This window comes from Homalodisca vitripennis, chromosome X (assembly GCF_021130785.1).
Source record: "Homalodisca vitripennis isolate AUS2020 chromosome X, UT_GWSS_2.1, whole genome shotgun sequence".
NCBI lineage: Eukaryota > Metazoa > Arthropoda > Insecta > Hemiptera > Cicadellidae > Homalodisca > Homalodisca vitripennis.
Window position 1 is genome coordinate 154,865,065 of NC_060215.1, and position 25,212 is coordinate 154,890,276.

At 32.5% G+C, this 25,212-nt stretch overlaps 1 protein-coding gene across 2 annotated transcripts in view; it reads right to left on the minus strand.

Moving 5' to 3' along the window:
• Positions 1-25,212, minus strand: part of LOC124370042 (ubiquitin carboxyl-terminal hydrolase 1) — a 70,282-nt gene that overhangs the window by 26,439 nt on the left and 18,631 nt on the right. For both annotated transcript variants that reach the window (XM_046828357.1, XM_046828359.1), the window contains exons 2-6: positions 23,954-24,079; positions 22,454-22,686; positions 17,378-17,589; positions 13,830-14,083; positions 1,385-1,585 (exon numbers count right to left, since the gene is read on the minus strand). In XM_046828357.1, the coding sequence (XP_046684313.1) occupies positions 1,385-1,585; positions 13,830-14,083; positions 17,378-17,589; positions 22,454-22,686; positions 23,954-24,068 (1,015 nt within the window). In that variant the 5' untranslated portion in view covers positions 24,069-24,079. The remainder of the gene's footprint in view (positions 1-1,384; positions 1,586-13,829; positions 14,084-17,377; positions 17,590-22,453; positions 22,687-23,953; positions 24,080-25,212) is intronic.

A 25,212-nucleotide genomic window follows, 5' to 3' on the forward strand; every position in this document is an offset into this window, starting at 1 on the left:
TCACTCACAATCTTTAAAATTCATAACGTCCATCGTGAAATTCCCTGACTTTACCATGACTTCTCAATTTTGTTAAAACTTCCTGAATATTTTTTTTTTTTTTTTTTTTTTAACTGATCGGTCGGCGAATGGCCTTAAACTGTCAACTCACCTCACTCACCCTCTCTTTCACAAAGAAGATGCTGTCCAATATCCTTGAACTTGATCACAAAAAATTAGACGTGTTTCGTTTATTGTTAACTTTTTACGCATTTTGCTCAAAATTCCTGTACATATCCCGCATTTTTCTCGTACACAGTAAATTTAAGTACGATTCCCACACATCCTGCACATTCAATTCAATTCAATTCGTTTATTGCCGTTAAATAACATATGTTACAATAGGCTTTGTCACATTAGTCAATTAAATGGTAGCACAATGATATAAATAAAATAGTAGACATTTGACTTCAGTGCAAATTTGATGTAAGAAAGCTTGTTGTTTATCAATGTGTCTTAATCTAAATATAACAATTAACAATATATAACAATGAAAAAATATAACAATTAACAAACATAACAATTAATAAAATTAACAATCAATAAATACAACAAATAATAAAAAGATTACAAAATATGAGAATAAATTATTATATATAAATATTACACCTAAAATATTATGTCATCTAATGAAACATTGTAGAATTTGTCTAAACTATAAAAAGCTTTTTTTAAAAACCATTTCTTAAGAACTAATTTAAAACTATTTACAGACAAAGACTTTACATTTAGAGGTAATTTGTTAAAAAGCTTTATGCCAATATGTATGTAATTACTTTTCGTCTTACTTAGACGTACAAATTTTTCATCAATAAGGTTTTTATTTCTGGTGTTATATACATGTTTACTGCTTCGTAAATTAAATTCTGCATAATGGTCTTTAACATACATAATTGATTGAAACATGAACACACAGGGTAACGTTAGAATACTCAGATCAATAAAATGCGGTCTACATGATTCAGACATTGGACACCCTGCCGCACCACCCTACTTCGATGAATTCATTAACATATAATTTACAATCACACCACAAGATAGGAAGACAGTTTTCTCTTCTATAACCTTCTAAAAGCCTTAACTAAAAGCAGATGACTTTTCTTATGAAGATATAACAAAAACACAGATATAGTCAGAAAATATAAAAGTTAGAGTGAACAGAAAACATGGAATAAAAACTGCCGTGACTGAGCAACATCTTAAGTTACTGTGCTGGTAAACTTGTAGACCAAATTTGATTATTGTTATGATGAGAGAAAAATTAAAACCACATCAATATCAGCAATGATATATTCTGATAGAGTGCAAGTTTAGCAACCTGGAAAATGCTTCGAGGTTTACTTACCATAGTTGCCCGAAGGAGAAGTGATGGGGACACAAATGTCACAGAAAGTCTCTTTGCGCTCTGTGACCTGCTCACACTCTAGGCAGGTGGTACGCAGCAGCGTCACGCCCTGGAAGTCCTCAGAGATAAAGTTGTGACCGACTCTTGGAGCTTCCTCCTCATTCATTATCAGGTTTGTCTCACCGTTTATTAGCGGCCCATCTGAAAGTTTATTGTAAAACAAATTAATATTATTTTAACTCAAATAAGTAATGAAATGACTTTCAATCTATTATTGCAGCTGGTGTTGAATTTATTATACCAATTAACTCTTTTGGATGAACATAGTTAATTAGTTGAAGTACTCTATTCTGGGGGTGATAAAAACAGAGTTGGCTTTTTTTTTAATACATCATCACAAGAGTACCACTCTCTGCCACCAGAATAACACCTACATCCCAATCTTCAATAGATTGCATATGTTCTAACCTGGAGGACGGTCGAGAGCTAATGGTTGAAGTGTTGCATGCTGGTATATCCGATCATTCTGCTCAGCTCTGTAGCCTCAAGAGTTTACTAAATGAATCATCCCCATCTTATGTGAAGAAACACCATTTTACTGATAGAAATATACTGGATATTAAAGCCAGATTGACACAAGAAACATGGTAAGAATTGCAAGACACTACATCCACGGACTGCGCTTATAACTTTTTCAGCAGAACAGTTAGTGTGGTAATTGATCTTTCTTGTCCCTGTAAAAGAACAAGACTGAAAGGAAAAAAAAGGAACAGAGTATCAGATGCTGAAGCAGATAGTTTGAGGAAAGATTTTTTGAGACCACAGACACAATACACACTTACAGGTCTGCTGGAACATAAGCAAGACGCTGCTCTCAAAAAGAAAAACTATGACATCAAATTAAAGGCATTAATATGCCAGGCAACTGCCAATCAAATTGCTTGCTCTGATAATAAAACAAAAGATGTAGTAAACAAGGAGAGGAAACATCGAATTTCGAAAGGTTCTCAACTACTGATTGGCCCAAGAGGTGAAAAATTGGCTGATCCCAAAAAAATTGCTAACTTCCTCAATAACACTTTCACACTAGCTGACAATGCTAATCAGCCAATCTAAAACAAATCTAGTGTTAGCAACTCCAAACTTCACAGGCCCTAACTTGTTCCTATTCCCTGCTACAGTCCAAGAAGTAAAGAAAATTATATCCTCTCTCAAAAGCAAAACATCAGCTGGAATGGACCAAGTATCATCTAAGCTTCTAAAAGCGTGCTGTAATTAGCTTGCTTATCCACTGACCCTTCTAATCAATATATCTTTCAAAGAAGGAAAGTTTCCATCTCGGCTCAAGTGGGCCAAAGTCATACCCATTCTTAAGCAGGGTAATGCAGTCGAAGTGGGTAACTACTGTCCAATATTATTGATATCGACGTTCTCCAAAGTAATTGAGAAAGTAGCATTGTCCCGGCTCATGAACCATCTCTCTGAGCATGATATAATCACCAAGCATCAGCATGGCTTTATAAAAGGACGATCTACAACTACTGCTGTGATTAGCCTAGTGGAGTTTGTAATCGATCAGTTGGAGGCGGGCAACACAACTACTTCCATCCTTCTAGATTTCAGCAAAGCATTCGATTGCCTTGACCATACTCAGCTGTTGAAGAAGTTAGAAGGCATTGGTATCATAGATGTTGCAGGAAGATGGTTTGAGAGTTATCTGTCAGACAGACATCAGGTGGTTGAACTAACACACACAGAGAAGAGATGTACTCAATCAGTGAGATCCAAACCGCTTCCAGTTTTAAGAGGTGTACCACAGGGATCTGTCTGGGGCCAGTTCTTTTTATTTTATTTACAAATGACCTCCCCAGTTATTTGGAAGAATACACAACAACCATAATGTATGCAGATGATACAGTTCTCCTCCTCAATGATAGCACACCTCAAACCCTGTAAGTCTCAGCTCACATTGCTACAGAGATGGCTGTTCAGTGCTGTTATAACAACAATCTCATTGTGAATGAGACTAAATCCAAGCAGCTAGTCATGGGACGAAAGGAAGATGAGGTGGGATTGCTGCCAAACATCGAAGCTGTGGATGAAGCCAGATACCTAGGTGTTACAATTAATAACGGTCTAAAATGGACCACACATGTTGACAACCTCTGTAAGAAGCTGGCTTCAGGAATCTATGTAGTCAAGAGGATTAAGGCCATTAGTGATAAACAAACTGCAATTGTGGCTTACTATGCAGTCTTTGACTCTCATCTTAGATATTGTCTTCCAGTTTGGGGGTATTCCAGTATAATAAATATACAAAGACCTCTTATTCTACAAAAAGAGTGTATCCGAATTCTTGCAGGTTTACAGCCCAGAGATACTTGTCGAATACTTGTTTCATTGAGCTTAATATATTAACTGTAGTATCTCTGTACATACTACAAGTAATAATGTATGCAAACAATAACAACCGCATTTGCTGATGATGTTGCATTTTTATTTTGGAATAGGGACAGCCAGGGACTATGTAGCAGTGTAGATGAAGCACTTTCGTTCTTAAATAAATGGTGCTTGGAAAATAAGATGTGTGTTAATGTCTCCAAAACAAAAGTTTTACATTTTAGAATGAACAGGCCCCCATATGAAGAGAACCAATTTTAGGTATCATTCATCAGGCTGCCAAGGTATGCGTGATTGTAATTGTCAGGTCATAGAAAATGTGAATTCGTTTAAATATCTGGGGGTTATAATAGACAGAGATTTATCATGAAAGGATCACATTGAAGAGCTAACAAAGGGTTTAAAAGGGAGTATTCGGAAATTTTATTTTTTGAGAAATATATGTGATCAAGCGCTTTTAAAGACACTTTATTTTGCTCTAATAAATTCTAAATTACAATATGGTATTCATTGTTGGGGAGGAACTTTCAAAAATTTGATCGCTAAAATAAGAACAGTACAGAATCATTATATTAGAATTATATTGTTTAGGAAGAAAAGGGAATCATCTTTTAATCTATTTAGACAACTCAATATATTACCTTTACAGCATTTATATATTTTTAAAGTTCTACAGATTTTCTTTATTCATAGTGGTAATAATGAAACCGAGTATATAATGCACGATCATGACACACGCAGTAAAGTAGCCAATTTATTGAGAAAGCCGAAAGTTTCAAAATCATTAATGACAAGATCTTTTATTTTTTTAGGTGCAAAAATATTTAATGAAATACCAGCCAATTTTAAATTGTGTAGATTAATATTTAAGTTAAAAAATAAAGTAAAACAATGGCTTTTTAATTATGAGGACACATCACAGTTAATAAAAATTATGAAGTAGGCTGACTAGTATGTTTTGGAAATTCCATATTGAATGTTAAAGTAGTAATTTTAAGTAATATTGGAAGTATACAGTTTGCAGTTAGAATAAGGATAGAGATATATGCTATATATAATTTAGATGATATAATTATGTTACTTTTTGGTTTTCAGATGTTTGGTGAAGTTTAATTGTTGGTTATTGCTGTTATATTGTTTGTCACAATTTTGTCAAAATGTTACTAAGATGGAAATTTTTGCTGTTCATGCAAACTTTCTTACGACTTTTGTGTATTGTCAGTTTATTAGCATTTTTTATGAATAAAATTTAGCCTTCTTTTGTTTAATAATATAATATATATTCTTTAGTATTTTATATTAACTTAAGAAATGTATACAATGTTTTGTACAAGACTGTACAAGATGTTTTGTACAAGATGCTGCACAGGCTCGCACGCACTATTTACTATATTATTAAGGTAGACTCTAAGATCTGTACTTTTTATGTATTGCTAAACCATCGCAACTGGATAAAGATGGATTAGTATTTTCAAATAAGTAGTTTATAATTTCAGTGTAATTATTTATTGAAAATAAATCATTATTTCATTATTTCACTTGACAAGAGGAAGAGACCTGCACACATACAACACCCACCGGGCTGCAAATTTCACTTTCCCAGCACATAGAACCGCATTGTATTCGGAGAAACCATCATACATGGGTGCCAAGATCTTCAACATCCTACCCGAATTCATCAAGCCACAAGAAGAGAGCAATGCCATCAAGAGGGAGCTGAGAAGATGGTTACTGAATCACCCCTCTTATACAATTGACGAATTCTTAAACTGGAGGACCCAGAGGAACTTTGAAGCTTAAAAGCCACATTTGCAAGATTGACTCACACAAAATAAATAAATTTAAACCATACTCACTATATATTTTGTAAAATTATGACGCTATTGTAATTATTGAAGAATGTACAAATAAAGGTTATTGTCTATTGTCTATCATACTTCAACAATACAACAGTTTAATAAAAACAATTATACAGACAATACAAAATTAGGAAAATCTTTAAGATCACATCTTGATTTTTATTACCTACAAGATCAACCTTTTTTTTTGTAACACATACTGTAGAACATTTCCAAAACCATACACTCCTTTCCAACTACAAGATTCGCGCACTCCTCTTATTATTCTCCTGAAGTAAAATGTTCACTGACTGGTATTTATAAGAGCTTGTATCAAACAATGTATCCAGACTGTATACTTACTGAACAACAAGGTTTTTACTACACCCAAAGAGTCTATTAACACATTCACTGCGGGTGACGAGCATGCTCGTCATGCGAAAATGGCGCACTGGGCGGTGGACAGCGAGCTCGGCATACGGCAGCTACTTTCATATTGCCTCAGTGTGAGCTGAGCAGTTGCCCGGGAAGGCTGTAACACTCATAGCGAGGTGTGCTTGTTTCGTTGAGTCAGTTGGTGCGATTCGTCGCCGGGTCACCATTTTCATTTGTTGTGTATGCTTTGCGATATTGTGTGAGTGGATTATAGTGTCTGTTGACTGTGTAAGTGTATGTATTCATAATGGAGGAAGACGATGTTATTGACAATAATTTTTCATCTGATGAAGATAATGAGTCGCAATGAAATGCACTTTTTCCAGGTTGTTGTAGTAAATTCTTTTTACCTGTACAACATGTACAACTCAGATAGACTGTCCCTGTATGACTTCCGAGTTCGTGTTCTTGAAGACCTGCTCCCTCCAAAGGAAGCCCCACTGCTCATCACATCGCAGCACAACAGCATGCATCGTCTCTCCAAACTAACGAAGCGTAAAGGACACGGCAAATCAGTTACCTGGAGGTGCCGCGTTTGCTACCAAGAAGGCAAGTGTAAGGAAACAGTGTACTATTGTGCAGTGTGCCCTGACAAACCAGGTCTGTGTGAACTCAGTTGCTTTGATAAGTATCAAGAGGACAAATAAGTAGTTTTTAGTCTTTGGCGGTGGGTGGGGATGTATATAGTTTTTTTTCTAATTTTTACTCGGGGAGGGGGGAGTATTAACTGTTTTTGATGTTGTATATTTTTCAAACTAATATGTAATATATACGTGTAATTGATGTACTACGTGTCATTCATGTACTATATACGTGTCATTCGCGAGTGTTTATGCCGAAACCTAGTACGCTGCGAGCACATACAACACGGGGACCGGCACCCAGTGCGGATGACAAGCAGACTCGACACGGACATGACGTCACCCGTTCCGGCCAACGAAGTTTCCGGGATACCTTGGACAACCCTTTCGGCTATCCTGACTTCGGTTTGGGTAAGTAAAAAGCAAAAAATTGTCCCGCATTTTCTGTCGCCAGTAATTTTGTCATCCGCAGTGAATGTGTTAAGAGGTTTTAGTGATATTTCATCAAAATTTGTGCTCTAAAGAGAAAAAAACAAGTGCTAAGTTTATTCACAGAATTTTTACTACTTTTAATCATGTTGACTTACTTTACTTTAGAAGTAAAATTCATACAATAATATGATAATCAACCCTTTGGGTCTCGTGACATGGCCACATCAGACACAGTAACAACCTTAGAAATTGCCATTGTCACTTGCAGCGCCAATCCGTATTTAAGCGATATTTAGTATTAATACGAAGTTGAAATATACGAGTAACCATATAGCTGCATTTGATATGTTTTCATGTATCAATTAACGCCATTTTTTTTCTTCCTCATCTTTGGAATGATAAATTAACTATGTTTTTATGGTCTGCAAAAACAATAAAAACCATCTCTTACAGCTTTTAGACAAGAGCTCAACATTTTTCAGAAACGTAGCCATGATGGGAGAGGTTGATGCAATGTGATGAATGTTCAGTTTAGCTCCAGTTCACCTTCCTCTTAATGCAGAGTCTGGAATCTGACGCTGTCACACACTTGACTCCTGGAAGAATCTGGAGTCATGTCCGTCAAAAGCCAGCAACGAAGAAACTCAAAATGAACTCTACATTGTTTTGACGTAATATTAAATTAGTAGATTAAAATTGTTTGTAGTCTGGGTGAAGAGGTATACTCATTGTCTCATCATCATCAATTGTGCACCTGATGAGACAATGGGAATACCTCTTCACTTAGATTACACTATTATTTTTAGTCTAAGTGTCTCTAATGTCCAAAACATGTAGAGTTCATTTTGAGCTTCTTCGTCACAGACTTTTTTGGATTCAGACGAACATGACTTCAGACTCCAGGAGACTGTGACAGCATCAGATTTAAGATGCTGCACTAAAAGGAAGGTGAACTGAAGCTAAACTCAACATTCACATTTCCCAGTGGTAGAATGGGTAGTGCTGGTGATCTAGCAGTAGTGTTTTTATAAATTGCTTATCATGTTTGTTTTTATTGGTAAAAATATAATAATATACATGAATTTTGTTCATAATTTCAAGGCCTTTCATGTGGTATAGTTAAAATAATCTAAACATATAATACATATAACAATTTTTTTAATAAAACTCAAAATATTATATTTTTTTGCAATTACACTCATAGTAAAAATACATCGTATTTTATTTTTGCCAGAAAAATATATATTAAATTCATTTTATTGCAAAAAGACAAAAAAAATATGAAAATCTGTCAGGTGGTTATTGAAAGATTTTTTTCCAAAAAGCTTGTAAATATACAAACATCAGGCCATTCATTTAAGGGGGTAAATGAATATCAAAATAGCTACAGCGCTACAGCACTCAAAGGGTTAAAGAAATCATAAATAAGACCCTTGTACACAAAATTATTTAATACACAGTTCAGTCTATTGTGACAAATGTATAGAAAACTTTCTGACTGTTTTTAATTTAGTAAGAAACCATTGCAGTATGTACTAATAATAATAATATTTATTGTCATATTAAGTTTTGCACTCATCGACAAAGTCACTTTACAGCCAGTAGCCAAGTCAATAAATAAATACATGTTTACATACTAAAATATAAACAATTATCCTTAGTTAGCTTTAGATATAATTATAAATCAATATGGGATACAGCAAAAAATTCATCTACAGAATAAAAAGGATTGTTTTGAAGCCAATTATAACATTTATTGCAAAACACTTTTTTAGGGTATATATTTATTAAATTACGTAATTTGTTGTAAATTTTTAGTGAAACAACCTGGTGACTATTAATGGTTTTATTTAGTCTGCAGAAATTGATTGTAGTAAGCCTACTTGCCTTACTCCTAGTATTGTAGCTATGATCAGCATACTTAATATTGTTAGGGTATTGAAAAGAATACAAAACTAAGTCATATATGTATAAGTTGAAAATAATTTGAATTTTTAAGTTTATAAATAAAGGTTTACAATGTTCTAAAAAACTAACACCACACATGATCCTGATTGCTCTTTTTTGTAAAATTAATATTTCATCTATCCTGCTGCAGTTTCCATAAAATATTAAACCATATCTAAAAATTGATTGGAAATAAGAAAAATAAGCGGATCTAATATAATTTGTTTCAATACAATTAGTAAGCTTTTTAATTAGAAAAATAACCCTAGATAATTTTGAGCTAATGTAATCAATATGAGAACCCCATGTTAAATTTTTATCAAAACAAACTCCTAGAAATTTTACTTGATTTGAATATTTATCTAAATTATTATCAATACCAATAGCTCTTAAAGTAAAAATTATGTTTTAGGTTTTATCTTCATTTAAAAGAAAACCGTTTGCTTTAAACCAATCCGATACCTTATCCAGAGCACTTTGTGCCAAGATATTAAGCTCATCAATGTTTGAATTAATGTTGAGGAAAGTGGTATCATCTACATACAATATTGATTTACAGTCAATAAAAGCAGGAAAGTCATTTATACTAATTAAAAAGAGAAGAGGACCTAAAACCGATCCCTGGGGGACACCATATTTAATTGTAACTACCTGTGACCAATCACTATTCACTAGAACCTTCTGCTTCCGCTCAAAAAGATAAGATTTAAAAAATTCAAGTTGCAAATTTTGAATACCATAGTATTTAAGTTTTAACAATAATTCCGAGTGATTTACACAATCAAAGGCTTTGCTCAGGTCACAAAAGGTAGCCTGAGCAAAAACCTTATTTTCAAATGCTAGTAGCACTTCGTGCACCAGCTTATCTATTGCATCTACTGTGGATTTACCTTTTCTAAATCCAAATTGAGAAATACTTAAAAGATTATTTTTCTCAAAATAGGCACTTAGCTGATCAAAAACTAAAAGCTCAAATATTTTTGATATTACAGGAATAACTGAAATGGGTCTGTAACTTTCAGGTTTGTCTTTAGATCCCTTTTTAAAAATTGGACTAATTCTTGCAATTTTGAATTCATCAGGAAAGATTCCTTCTAACAGGCAAAGATTAAAGCAGCAGGATAGTGGCAAAGATATGTTATCAATGATTTGTTTTAGAAGATTATTGGACATTTGATAAACATCATTACAATTAGAGTTTTTTAAACGCTTAGTTGCATTGATTACATCCAGTGGTGTTATTATATTCCAGGTAAAATGTACATTTGGAACAGGTTTCTCAGCAGACGCAAGCAGCTGCTCTGATTTAGAAGGGGCAGTGCCTATTTTGTTCTTAATAGTCTCCACTGAATCCAAAAAGTAATTATTAAAAGTGTCTGGGGATATTACTGAATTTTTTAAACTTACGGTACTAACATTATTATTACTTTTAATGATATTCCATGCCGCTCTGCATTTGTTACTACTATTTTCTATTATATTTGTATTAAATTTGATTTTAGCTTCTTTAATACTTTTTCTGTAATGATTCTTCAAGTAATTGTATGTTTGTTTAATTTCATGGAAATTTCTCATATTATTCTTAACTAAGACGTCTAAGAAAATTAATCTACTTTTCATAGCAGCTAACTCATTGTTGAACCAGGCATTATTCCTTTTTTTACCACTGTTGGAATTAACTCTTACTGGTTTACAGAAATGGTTAATATTGTTTGTCAATATATAAAGAATGACAGAACAGACATTCCGAGCACCGACAACATCAGAGCTAAAAATATTATTCCAATCATAGAATCCCAATCTATCTGTTAACGTGGAGACTTTTTGTTTAGGTAAAATAACTTTAAGAAAATGCATACTATTGGGTATGTTTGTGTGGTTTTGTGAAGTAAAATCATTGATATTCAAATTCAGTGTGAGACCACAATGGTCCGAATATGGAAAATTAAAAATACTACAATTTAGTACATTATTTCTATGGCAATTTACAAAAATATTGTCAAGACAGTTATTTTTTCGAGTAGGTTTAGTATTCAAATGATAAAAGTTATACTGTCGCAAGAGATTAAGGAATTGGTTTGAGAATCTACTACCTTTAGTTACATCAAAGTTATAATTAAAGTCCCCTCCAATCACAGATGTATAATTTGACCATTTTGTCAAAAACCGCAGCAATTTGTCAAAAGAGTCAAGAAAAGTATTTGGGTTACCTGATGGAGAGTGATATATAGTTAAAACAATCAATTTTAAATTATCCACAAAAACAGCTGCCGCCTCTAAATCCAACTCAGAACAAAACTGACCAACATCACATATTCTTACGTTCAAACTCTTATGTGTAAGTACTAAGGAACCCCCTCTAATATGTTCAGTTCTACAATATGCACTTTTACAAAAATAACCATCAGGCAAAGCTGAGAAAATTTCTACTTCTTTAAGCCAATGCTCAGATAAACCAATTACGTCCAAATTATTAGATGTTAAAAAAGTTTCTAGGGTTAATGTTTTGTTGAATAGGCCTTGAAAATTTAAAAATAATAAATTTAAAGTTAAGTTCTCAGATTTATAGGCCAATGGTGACTTTTGATTTTTTTGTTTTGTAGGCTTACTACTTTTGATAGTGCTAAATATCCTGCTTACTTATGTTTAAGGGTGAAGTTGTATACAAACTATTTAGTTGGTGTGTAGTATTGTTTGCACTGCACTCTTCTACCTCAATTACACACTCATTAAAACTAGACTGACTTTCAGGGCTACACAAAACACTCTGACCCTGGGACCTGGGGGATGTTGATTCACGAACGGTAGTCTCTGTAAAAGTCACAGCCACTCCGGCTGACATATGAAAATCTGATGACACAGAATGTGCTAATGCAATTGATGAAGTATTCTTGACTTCTTCGAAAACTTCCCTCATGTCGGCTTCCACAACAGAAATTCCGCCCTCTATGGGTAATAAAGATGGACAAGGGTTGTTCAGCGTAGAGTGAGTGTTATTTAGATTATTATTTTTGTTGATGATTTTTACTACCATTTCAGCTACTCTTGATTTACCTCTCTTGTTCATATGTAATCCATGATTTGTATAAAGATGGCGAGGTAGATGGTGGAGTGGTAGCACAGGACAATTTCTGTTAGCAGCAATACTTTCAATTTCTCTATTAATTATAGAAATGTTCAAATCTAAATTAGGCTGGTCATGCCTCATTGGTAATGTGGCTAGGATCAGATTCAAATCATTGGACTTATTGAGCAATTCTTGAACCTCATTCAGGAAATGTTTTATACCCATGGTTTCCATATTGTTTGTTCCAGCTATGATAAGGACACTGTCATCTTTAGTAAAGTTCTTGCTTAAGGCTGTAATGTCTTCCACCACCCCACTAAACTTTGCTCCAGGCCGAACACGTGAAAATACGTTAATTGAAGATCTTTGCTGAACCAGTGAACTTAAATTTTTTCCATGACTATCAGCCATGATGATCAACCACATTGCACCATCCTATTCACTTTCTATAGAGCTAAGGATATAAATACACAAACAATAACGTGACGTGATCTGTGTTTTGTGTATACTATACGTTCACTGTATTTGATATTTGGGTCACAACACATTGCTGTCTGTGTACTCATACTCTAATAATTTATAGAAATAAACATTTCACTATTTTGAATCTTAATAATCTAAAGGAAAGATCTGATTGTTATTTTCATTTCACAAGAAAGTGTAATGTGTTACGTGTTCCCTTGTTTGGATATTAAGAGATACAAATCCAATCTCATCATTTTTTGCCTGAACTTTTTACAATAAGTTACAACAACATACTAAATAGCTTCTGCTTATAAATATCAACCATAAACTCTGCTTGTGACTACTACTAATGATATTAAGGAATATTTATCAGTCCCTTGTACCTCAATTTTGAAATTTATAATTTCTGTAAGATTAGTTTTAACTTAATTAACATCTTCATCTTGTCTCTTATCCGTGTTCATGTACTTTTATTAAATGTTTCATAAACTAGCTGATTGTAACTTTATTATTGTGTAACTTATTAATTTCACAGTTTGTATATTGTTTATATTTACTTATATTTACTAAGTTTATATTTACTTATATTTACTAAGTTTATATTTACTTATCTTGTTACTTATTTATTAAGATTTAAATGAGTACAGAGTTTCAAATTGAGTGCAAATTAACTTAATGGCCTGACATATTTTGATATATGGCAATAAGTAATAACTGATGATAGTAATCAAACATCATCAACCACACACTGAGTAAATCAAAATATTAGCACTTCTCCATGCATGGTAGGATCATATCTTTTAACAGCAAAAGTTTGTATGGAAACAATTTCTAAAAAGGAGTAGTACGAAAACATATTTATTTTAAAATTAATTTCCATATTAAACCAATTTACTTTGATGGCAGGTTTTTAAGTTGTTAATTTTTTAACATCAACATTAAAGTTTGGATTTTAAATCAACATTAGGTCTTTATTACTTGTATGTTTTACAAAACACAGCGATTGTAGCTCCAAGCAGCAAAAACTCTCTCTCTCCAAGATTTTGTACAGAAGTTTATTCTTAATATTTTATAAATCATAACTGAATTTAGAAGCTAAAACCGCCATTTAAAAATGTGTATTTAAAAATATTTCCAAACTCCTTCTTTCATGTACGACACTTCTCATAGTCCCATTGGACTCTGTTAAATGACTTTCTACTTCATGGCTGGAACTGATTTATAAGTGTTCTCATTAAAGGAAAGAAATATTAAGAAAAAAAGTTAAGGGCAAAACTTACCTAAGGTGTGTTTTTTATCGTAGACGCAGTTATGCTTGGCCCTCCCCAACTTGAGACTCTTGCGCACATTAGATGTGAAGGAAGAGCTCTTGGCAGGGGGGAGGGGGCAAGGGGGTGCGGGCGGTATGATGCAGCGTTGCCGTTCACTCAGTTCACTCAGCTGACGACATGTCTCCCTGATGTTGTCCAACAGGCAGACCAACAACTCGTGGGCATCGTGCTGCTGGTTGCCCTCAAATATGGAGTTCACCTCCCTGAAACGAGCACACCTTTCTCAATTGAAGTTAATTTTTGTAATAAATAGTAATTCAATTTCTTTACCTTCATACAGATAAAACAATAGATAAACAACAACAAAGAAATTCTCTCCTACAACACAGTCTCCCTACAACCCTCAGAACAAGAGTTGTTTGTCTTCTTTTGTTTCTGTTTATTTAACTTGACACTATTATGTATCTTGAAGATACTGTAAATAAAAGTGTTCGTATTGATTGATAGATAAAGAATGAATCCTGAAGCCATCCGGTTTATACATTTATTTGAACATTTACAATATTATAAGAGAACCTGAGACATATCCATTGTTAATCTGTCAGTGATCATGCAGATAACATAACCAGGGCAGCATCCATGAAACCGGGAAAACCGGGAATAGTTAGGGAATTGTAACAGTATGGAGAAAGTCATGGAATTTCATGATAGGCTGCAACTCACTATCTGGTTTGGCAACAGAATCTTGTAATTTTTCTGGTTTTGTGACAAAGCTATCCTAGTTTTCTATCAGTATTTTCATAACGCCAAATTCATTTCACTTTCAAATTTATTGTGCTATTATAAGTTTGAAAAGAAGTTTTTTTTCAAAACCTGTGTCAGATAAAATAGTATAGTAATGAGCTAGTTAGATTTTACTAGGAATTAAATCTAATAAGGTAAAAAGTATATTTCTCAAGTAAATTATATTGTTTATTGTAATAAGAATTGAAACAAATTATACCATTCATTCAAATTACCGTTAATTGTACTTACAAGAGATTACATAATAGAGGTTTCATTATCAAAATAGCATGTTTTGATCAATAAAACTGTACTTTCAGAAAGCAAATCAAATCACATTTATTTCCACAAAATATTGAAAAACAGAAGTAAATATTTTATATTGAAAAAGAAAACAAATGTAGCATTTGGTAATAGAATATACAAAAATATTCAAATAATACAATTCAAAATAGTTAAGATTAAATAATTTAACGCTAAATAATATTAAAAAGACTTAAGTCACAAAAAAATAAATTCATATATTAAAATAAGGAGAGAAATTAAAATTTTAAAAAAATATCTATATATACACATACATACATACATATGCACACGCGCACACACACATATACACACATACCAATGAAAACAGCATTTAAGATTCTGTTAATTTGCTACATAATTTATGTATAATTAAAAATAATATGGGAAAAGAGGCAACATGAGCCTTAATGGTCTGTGGGTAGACTCGGCTTGAAATTTTTAGGATTAGAATTTTATCTTGAGCAGTGTGTAGATTAATTTTATAAATTTTTAATTGAAAGAAGTTATCTGAAGCAGAATAACTTATGAATATGACTTAATAATTGTGATAATTAGCAATATTGTAGTGAAAGTAAACAAAACAAATAGAAATATAGAGTGAACAAAAATTAATAGAAATAAGATATTTACTTATGTAAACAGATTTTTCTATCTTAGTTTGGAGAGGAGGGACTCCATTCCAATTGTAGTTCCTTCCTGATAATGAAATTATGGTTACAAGTGCATTACATGAACGTACTACTGCCCAATCAACCACCTTGTGTCAGAAACACTATATACACAACCTGTCTGCTTTTGAAACTGATTTCTAGACCTATCTGTGTTTGCAACCAACCCCTACTTTTTACACAATTTAAATCAAGGAAATATAAAAAGTTTTAGTTTTTAAACATGAAGATGTTGTTGGCAAAATGCAGAAAATATCATAACCTTAAAAAAAATTATAATCTGGTTTTGTTGAACTCATACTTTTTACTACATACCCAATATTTTAAACAGTTACTGTGATGAATGCGAGGAGGTATAGTCAATTAATTCTTTATATTGTTGTGTTGTAGGAGTCTTTGATACATTTTGTCAAATATATACCACCAATAACAATATAGTCTATATATAGTTTTAAATTTATAAAAACCTGTGCTATAAAGTAACACTGAAACTTGTTATAGTGGTGTAATACATAATATTATTGTTTTATAAAAACAATGTTAATATATAGCTTAAAATGTGAATTGAGACTCATTGCTCAAATTCTTCAGTCACTGTAGATTTTTATCTACAATATTTACTCATATTTGACTGACATAAACAAAAGATAACAGGATAAACAGCAGACTTCATCAATGATAAACTAAACAGTTTATCGACAGTCAACAATGAGTCATACTGACGCCAGGTGATGGTTGAGACTAACAACTGCACTCCTCTCACAGAAGATAAAGTGCAAATGCAAGATTTTGGGTTTTTACACTTAATTGTCAACAAATTTAAATAAAGAACTTAAGTTTCTCATGAAAAGTAATAACATTATATGAATTTTTCTCAACTCTAGACTATTACCATTTTCACCCTGGGCTTTTTATCAAGACCATGAAAAAAGGCTGGGTTTCAAATAAAATAAAAATACTCATTAATATATATATATATATATATATATATATATATACATTAGACCTGTAATATACCACTTACTTTTGTTTTTAAAGTATCTGTATTATTTTCTATGTAAATATTGTCTGGTAAAAATGGAAAAATTTACCATTGTAACTTAGTTGTTCTTTTGTAGATCTGTAAACGGTGCAATTCAAATACTGTGAGAAAAATGTTTCCTCCTTGAATCATAACACTGTGTACGTAAAGGCAAAGGCCTTCATTGTGGGGTTTAAAGAATTTTTGTTTTCAAGTTAAATCGTTTTAAGAACACACATAACATATTTCAATTAAAATCTAGTAGCCAAAGAAGATTTGTATAGAAACATTAATTTTTACATTCAATATTATTCCATATTCAATATTACGTCTTTTTTGTAACTTCAATGATTTATCTGTTCATTTTTCTGTTTAAGCCTACTCGAAATTAATGTGTGATTGAATATGGGCATGGTATACAGATGAAGATACAAAGAAATGCTATTTGCTGAAATGTACAAACAGTGAAATGTATTACAGTGTTACATTTCTTTATGTACACTTCTTGTTTGAAAATCTGACAGAGTTTGGACATTCTAGTCTTTCATTTTCTGAAGCTATTGTATTTTTAAATCATGTAGAAAAAGGGACATAAACATCAGCAATCTGAAAATTTAAAAATGGTGTATCCGTGCATATCAGCTTTATTTGAAAAACTAGAACATTTGTTGGAGTATAGTGGATAAAGTACATCCATAAATCTCTAAGTAAGCATAACAGTCTGTCCGTCATGTAATAACAGCTTATTTAATTGCTGGCATTACTTAAGTTGTTCTGACCTAAGTGCAGTGAGAAATATTTCAGGCTGGTAGGGCTCCATATGGTCCTTCATTTCGGCGCTATGCAGACCCTCGTAGAGCTCGTGGAGCCGCAGGGTCGCCAGAGCGATCCTGTCCTCTTGGGGACTCAGCTGGCCGACAGACGGTAGATCCTTGTTGCTCCAGCTCTTGCTTCCACCCCCGATCCCACGGCCCAGGGACGATGATTTGCTCTGTTCACACAATCACGATATCAGTTTCTGCTCATATTTATCAAACAAACCGCAATAAAACAAAACATTTCTAATCTCTTGCACTTGTTTTCAAATTGTTATCACCTGTGTACTAAACACTTTCTTCACTGGACTCAGATTATTTTACTTCTGTTACCTGAATTTCTTCTACAAAAACTCATATAGCAGAAACTTACCCTATATTTCGGTAACCACAATTGTATTAATACTAATACAGTAAACTTAATTTATTACTTTTAAAACTATAGTTGGCCAACATAAAAAAGCTACATAGAGTGAAAATAAAATCAGAAGTTTTAAGAAATTGTCATTAGACTATTTTTAACTTGTGTTAAAATAGGATTATTTGTTTTGCCTCGTCTCCCAAAATGTAAAGTGTAAGACAATTTAAGATTGTCTAATAGAAAATAAGATAAGGACAATGTTATATAAATAACATAAGATCACAAAGATCATAATTCTTTAACTGACGAAGACTAACTTGAAGAACTATATGAAACTTTTAAACAGAGCTTTGATTTGAATCACGTAAGAGATGTTTCAAAACATCAAATATTTTTAAAATTCTTTATGTTATCTAAAAAACTACTGGTGCTTGAAATTTCAACATTCTTCATTTTAAAAAGTAAAATACTCATACTTATTGAAATAATGTTTTACAAGAATAATGTATTAAAGTAAATTATTACACCAAGCAATCAACAGTAATAAGGATTGTCTAAACAATTTGGGAAATCTAACAAATACACACAGGATGGATGGATACTTGAAATATAGTACAGAAATAAAATATCCATCTAAAGAATAATTGCCTTCTAGAGATAAAGCATTAATTTATCTTACTTAACACGGCAGTAAGCACTTTATACAATTTTATCACAAGCTTTTATGACTAGGAAGTGTCTTGCAATTTATAAAAGGCATACTTAAGTAATTACAATATCTACATTTCTTGAAGAATAAATGAACCAAGGTTTAGTTTAAAAATGTCTTGAATAATACAGGTTTACATGTCTCTTTTAGTCACAAATATTTGAGCTAGCATAATTTCCCTAAACCATGATAACACAGGTGCTATAGGTTTAGAAGTGTAATAAGTCTTTTGGAACATGTACACTAAAACTAAATACAAGTTTAAACAAAAAATATGTCTCTTGAGAGCTAAGAAATGACATAATTTGTATGAGCTTTCTGTTGAGTTTCTTGTGATGCCTAATAGTTTTATAGAATTCTCTTACTTACTATTTTCCTAAGAGTAAACATTATACATCACTACTACAATTTATATATTTTAACATAAACCAAGCACCTGTTTTCTATATTTTTGTTTCACTCTGAAGAATATAAAGTGACGGGCAATCACCAAACAATGATGTATCCTCGTCATACATTACTATCTGCTCAAACAAATTTAAAGAAAAGTAATTTATTATGACAATCATCAGACCACAGTTCAGAGTCCTCTATTTTAACTTACCTCAGATCAGACACTTGGCTCAGAGTGATACTCTAGGTTTGCCAGTTATGGCTGAGTGGTTTATACTAATTTCCATCACATATAGAATTTAAAAATAAAATGCTCAATTCGGAGTCCTCTATTTTAACTTACCTCAGATCAGACACTTGGCAACTCGCTAAGACCACTTGGCTCAGAGTGATACTCTAGGTTTGCCAGTTATGGCTGAGTGGTTTATACTAATTTCCATCACATATTGAATTTAAAAATAAAATGCTCAATTCGGAGTCCTCTATTTTAACTTACCTCAGATCAGACACTTGGCAACTCGCTAAGACCACTTGGCTCAGAGTGATACTCTAGGTTTGCCAGTTATGGCTGAGTGGTTTATACTAATTTCCATCACATATAGAATTTAAAAATAAAATGCTCAATTCGGAGTCCTCTATTTTAACTTACCTCAGATCAGACACTTGGCAACTCGCTAAGACCACTTGGCTCAGAGTGATACTCTAGGTTTGCCAGTTATGGCTGAGTGGTTTATACTAATTTCCATCACATATTGAATTTAAAAATAAAATGCTCAATTCGGAGTCCTCTATTTTAACTTACCTCAGATCAGACACTTGGCAACTCGCTAAGACCACTTGGCTCAGAGTGATACTCTAGGTTTGCCAGTTATGGCTGAGTGGTTTATACTAATTTCCATCACATATTGAATTTAAAAATAAAATGCTCAATTCGGAGTCCTCTATTTTAACTTACCTCAGATCAGACACTTGGCAACTCGCTAAGACCACTTGGCTCAGAGTAATACTCTAGGTTTGCCAGTTATGGCTGAGTGGTTTATACTAATTTCCATCACATGTTGAATTTAAAAATAAAATGTTCAATTCGGAGTCCTCTATTTTAACTTACCTCAGATCAGACACTTGGCAACTCGCTAAGACCACTTGGCTCAGAGTAATACTCTAGGTTTGCCAGTTATGGCTGAGTAGTTTATACTAATTTCCATCACATGTTGAATTTAAAAATAAAATGTTCAATTCGGCATTCTCAATTAATTGATATGTTTTACTTATAGCAAGTATTTTAACAAAGGTGATGAAGTTGTGTTAGTGAAAGACGGTAGAAGTTAAAGAGTCTTTATTAACCCCTGATCATTAACAATACGGTGAATTTTGTCCATAAAGGTGAAAATTAATATATATAAAACTACATTAGTTGATAATTAAAATCAGCAGTATTCTTACAACCAAAGAATTCTTTGAGTTTTAAGCAACCTGCTGTACATTCTAGTCCTAAACATACTTATAGGTGCAGTTCTATGGTAATTTACAGACAATGGTAATTTACTGAAAAAGTTTATACCATACAGTTTGTATAATTTCACAGCCTTTGTCAATCTAAGTGTTTGAATATCAATTTTGCTTTTTCCATACATATTATTACTTAAGTATATTTTCTCTGATCACAAATTAATCTAAGTTGGTTTTATGTACATCAAGTGCATCAATGAAAAAGTTTGGAAATGAATGTTTAACCCATTGACCTTCTATAACTTAACATTTCCATGACAGCTAGTTTAAGCTCGAAAGGTTTTATCAAGAAACCATTCCATGTCAAGTACAGTGCCATGGAAATGTTTTTCTAACTCATTTTTCATCAAAATATTTTTAAATATGGATAAAATTAATAAGAAAACTCTGAAATATATTTGGAAACATATTTTAAGCCGTTAAAGTAAACATATTATAAGCTACCGATATTACATATATTTCGGTCTAATTTTTTATTTGTAATATTTCTCATTGTTGCTAGGTTGAATTTTGTAACTTGTGAAGCGTAATATTATTATTTTATATCACCTTGTTTTATAGTGCAATGTCTGGCCAGCCAAATGATGTGACATTATTGCTTCCACAGCTGATTGTATTCTGCTTAGTGTTTGTAAACAAACAGTGCCGATTATAAACATTTAGTATTCAAGTGGGATTTGTTTACAGTGGTTAGAAAGATATTGTGGTCGCCTTTGATTCTTATGGCCTCCCAATAACTTTCTTCCATTACATACTTTATATGTGGTCTTACCTTTTACTCAGCTGTTTGACCAAATAATCAACCTGTGACTTTTTCTATTTCTATATTCACTTCAAGGGTGAAACATTTTTTATGAAAAGAACTAGATTATCAACGACAATATGAACAAAAATATTGTGTGATGTACATTGGAGTAAAAATAGTTTTATAGTACTGACAATGTCAGTTTCGTTGAAGTAAAAATAACTTTATGGTACTGACAATGTCAGTTTCGTTGGAGTAAAAATAACTTTATGGTACTGACAATGTCAGTTTCATTGGAGTAAAAATAGCTTTATGGTACTGACAATATCAGTTTCAAGTGTGTTTTCAAGACAGGTCCGCAATGAATGCAACATATTCCTCGACCCACCTCTTGGGTTCCCTGTATCTCCTACCCTGGCACCATTCTTGGCATACTTTCACATCACAAACCTGTATAGAGACAAGAACTGAAGTAAACTGTGATGAATGTGTTATAGAATTTTTAAACATAAGTCTCCATAAAGATAAATTTATTGATTAATGTCGAAAGTATAAAAGAGCAAAAAGAGTATTTTTTATGTGAGAAAATCAATACTGACTGAATATTTCTTATCGTAAGTACATAGAAAATACATCAATATCCAACTATTTACTGTTTTAATTTGGATATCATGGTAAAGACTCAAACTTATCGTGTGGGTAGATATGCTGAATTCATCCTCCTAGCATTGCTATAATGAAATTACAACAAAAACTGTGGTGGAAAATAATAACTTACAGAACAACTAGTGTGGAATAAACTAAATCTTTAAAATACAGTTTTAAAGATTTTCATAGGGAAATAGATATGAGTGCACATTTGTTACAGATAATTCACATAAATATTAGGTACACATATATCAGTTTGCAGCATGGAGTTTATTTCCAAACCTTAATTCTAATTCCAGTTGACTAGACACTAACAATTTGTCCGCATGACTGAAATGGATTGGTTCTCAGATATGCTTAACTTAATAAACCTCACAGTATATTTATAACTGTTCCACTATGAGTTTACAAGTCTCTGGGTTATTTCCTGCAAACTCTTGTTTAAACATGAATTAACTCATTTCAATTTCTTTAACAATTAATATTTGTTCTAATAAATAAAAAAAACTATCTGTAAATCCAGATAAAGCAACTATTTTAGCATCTTAACTTCATAAAATGTTGACTGAACGTGTTCTACACTTACTTAGATAATATCAATATACAAGACAGCAACATTTAACACAATAGTCACAATAGATTATGTCAGTTATAGAATTGTTGCTCTTCACTCACCTTGAGGTGTGAATATCGACCACTGTACTCCACCAGGTCCAGGGCGAGGTGGTGCAGGTTGTGGAGGAATGCAGGGGCAAACCGCAGTGTGTAGAGAACACTATTGAGGAAACATGTGTTCCCCAAGTTGCACAGTGTGGCGACAGGAGAGACACCTTCACTGTTGGCACTGCTGTCGTCGGGTGAGTGGTTCTTGTGGGAATCTACCAGCCCGTATCCATTTAACATCACACCTTCAAAAAACCAGTCATTGAAGACAGCACGATTACAGAGAGGTAAGGATTGAAATGATCCCGTATAAGAAATACAAAACACCACAGTTAACAGGTAAGGTGTTATATTAGTGTTCAAATTTAGCCTTATTTAACCAACTCCTACATATTGGACAGAAGTAAAAACTAGTCTTATCAATTAATTGACAACCTCAGTCGTGTTTATTAATAATTTCAGTACTAAAAAATTTGTAATGTATAACATGCTAGATGCTCATAAGAATACTCTTATTACACTATATACAAAAAAACAGTAAACATATATATTAATACTGCCACAATGTAAGAAAACAATTCTGGACTCAAACATTTGATGTAGACATGTTCCTTCATCAAATTTCCACACTCTGGATACCTTTCCAATAGGCCTTGTACACCTGAATTTGTATTACTGGACATCAACAATATGACAATACTCTTAATGTAACTGTAGATTTGTAGGTAGACTAATATCTTGATAAATTAAAAAATGAACTTTTTCTAATAATTTAGTATCTTGATCTTATTGAGCTTAATAATTTTTATTTTTATTGGAAACCTCACTCTAAATAATAAAAATATTTTTTTAAAACTTCCCTGACTTTTGACTTTCTGTAACTTTCCGAGAGAACTGTGTTTTAATAAAATCAATGTATTACACAAAGAATCGACCACTAAAATAATGGCCCTGCACTTTAATAGATAAACATTTAGAACTGATTTGTTTAAGGAATATATATTGCTTGAGTAATTTTCCACATCCGCAATATGCAATAAGATTTACAACCAAATTGAGTGTAGTGATCCTAGGAATAAGAAAGTGTGTGTGTGTGTGTGTGTGTGTGTGTGTGTGTGTGTGTGTGTGTGTGTGTGTGCGCGCGTGCGCGCGCACACATTATACAGATTACGTACTTAAAATGATTTACTATTAAGGACACATAATATTAACAAGTCTAAATTGGCCAAACATATTACAATTAAAATGTATTGTCCAAAATTCTAACTTTGGGAAAAAACAACTCCATAAGTAGTGGTATCAAAACAACCTGTTCGCAAATGTTTATAATTCTAGTTGATTAAATGTATGTGTAAAGTGCTTGAGATCCCTATCAGGTAAATGTGCTAAATATACTACACCTAAGTGTACTATATCTGAAAACGACTTAACACCTCAATAGTGGTAAATTACACATATAGATGAAATCAAAATGAATAGCCAGTAGTGTTTTTGACAGTGCGAGTTACTTACCGGCATCTAAGGGTGTTGCCATCTGGTACGGTTCTACGACAGGACAGTGGTATGACAAACAAGGTCGCTTGTGAGGGGGCGCGTAAAAGTCACCACCCTCTCCTAGAACTGTCATTTTCTTGTAGCCTGTAACATACATAAAAAATGCCAATGAGTTTCATGATATTCAGTATCCTTTTTCTGTTTGATTAAGTTACACAATCAACTCAGCAGGTCTGATACCCTGCCTCCACTATTTTTATAAATAATTACCTTAGTAAACTGTGATGTGTGAGCTTTTGAATGTGTGTTGTGATGTATTGCAGAGGTGGGGTATATTACTTTGGACTTTTTCAATAAGTCAAGATTTAAATTTTAAATATTGTACTGTACATTATGAAATGTTAACAATTTTCTAAAATACATTTGTATATATTCCCTTTTGAATTTGATTTTCATTATACATACGTAACATTTTAAGGTTTCTAATAGAATAAATTTATTTTGTATCAAGAATTTATAAAATTTAACGGGAAACAGTTCCAGTGCAGTATTCAATGTTTTCATCATTATGTAATGCCTTCAAAAAGTAAACCATAACATTGATCCTTATGAATATTCTTCATAACACAATTCCATATCCGGCATTAAGGATATCCGTCTCTACATTAGGCTAGATATGACAAGTTTTACTGTATATTACTAGTTTTACTGTATAGTTTTACTTGTATATTAAATCAATTTCCCTAAATATTTATGCTTAGATAAATAAATATTTCAGACAAAAAATTGTCAGTCAAATAGAAGTTTAGTACCACTTAACATTGTACAAAGAACTAAGTCTTGCTGCTTCAAACTTGGTTCTCATCTGATACATGAACGGAACATTTATGAGCAAAGCTCTAGAAGATGTAACAGCCAGGTACAACGTCAACAGGTAAAAACCTTTCTAGCAAAACATGAACTTGACATTTCCATTAAAGAAATAAATTTTTGGTAATATAACCAAAATTAAGCTATTGGTAATTTACTCAGTCTGAATATTGACCTGTAATGACCGTATAGACCATTGTGTAGTAGGAGCAACATAGGTAATTAGGCTTCTGAGGCATTGTATTCCCATGAAGTATCTAAAAATGATAGTGTTATGACCTATGTTGTAATTGTTTAGGACAATGCGCATAAAATAAACAGAATTTTATTATTACAGAAAAAAAATCATTCACATAGAACATCATGATCTCCAAACACACCCAAACACTGTGATGATAGTACACAGA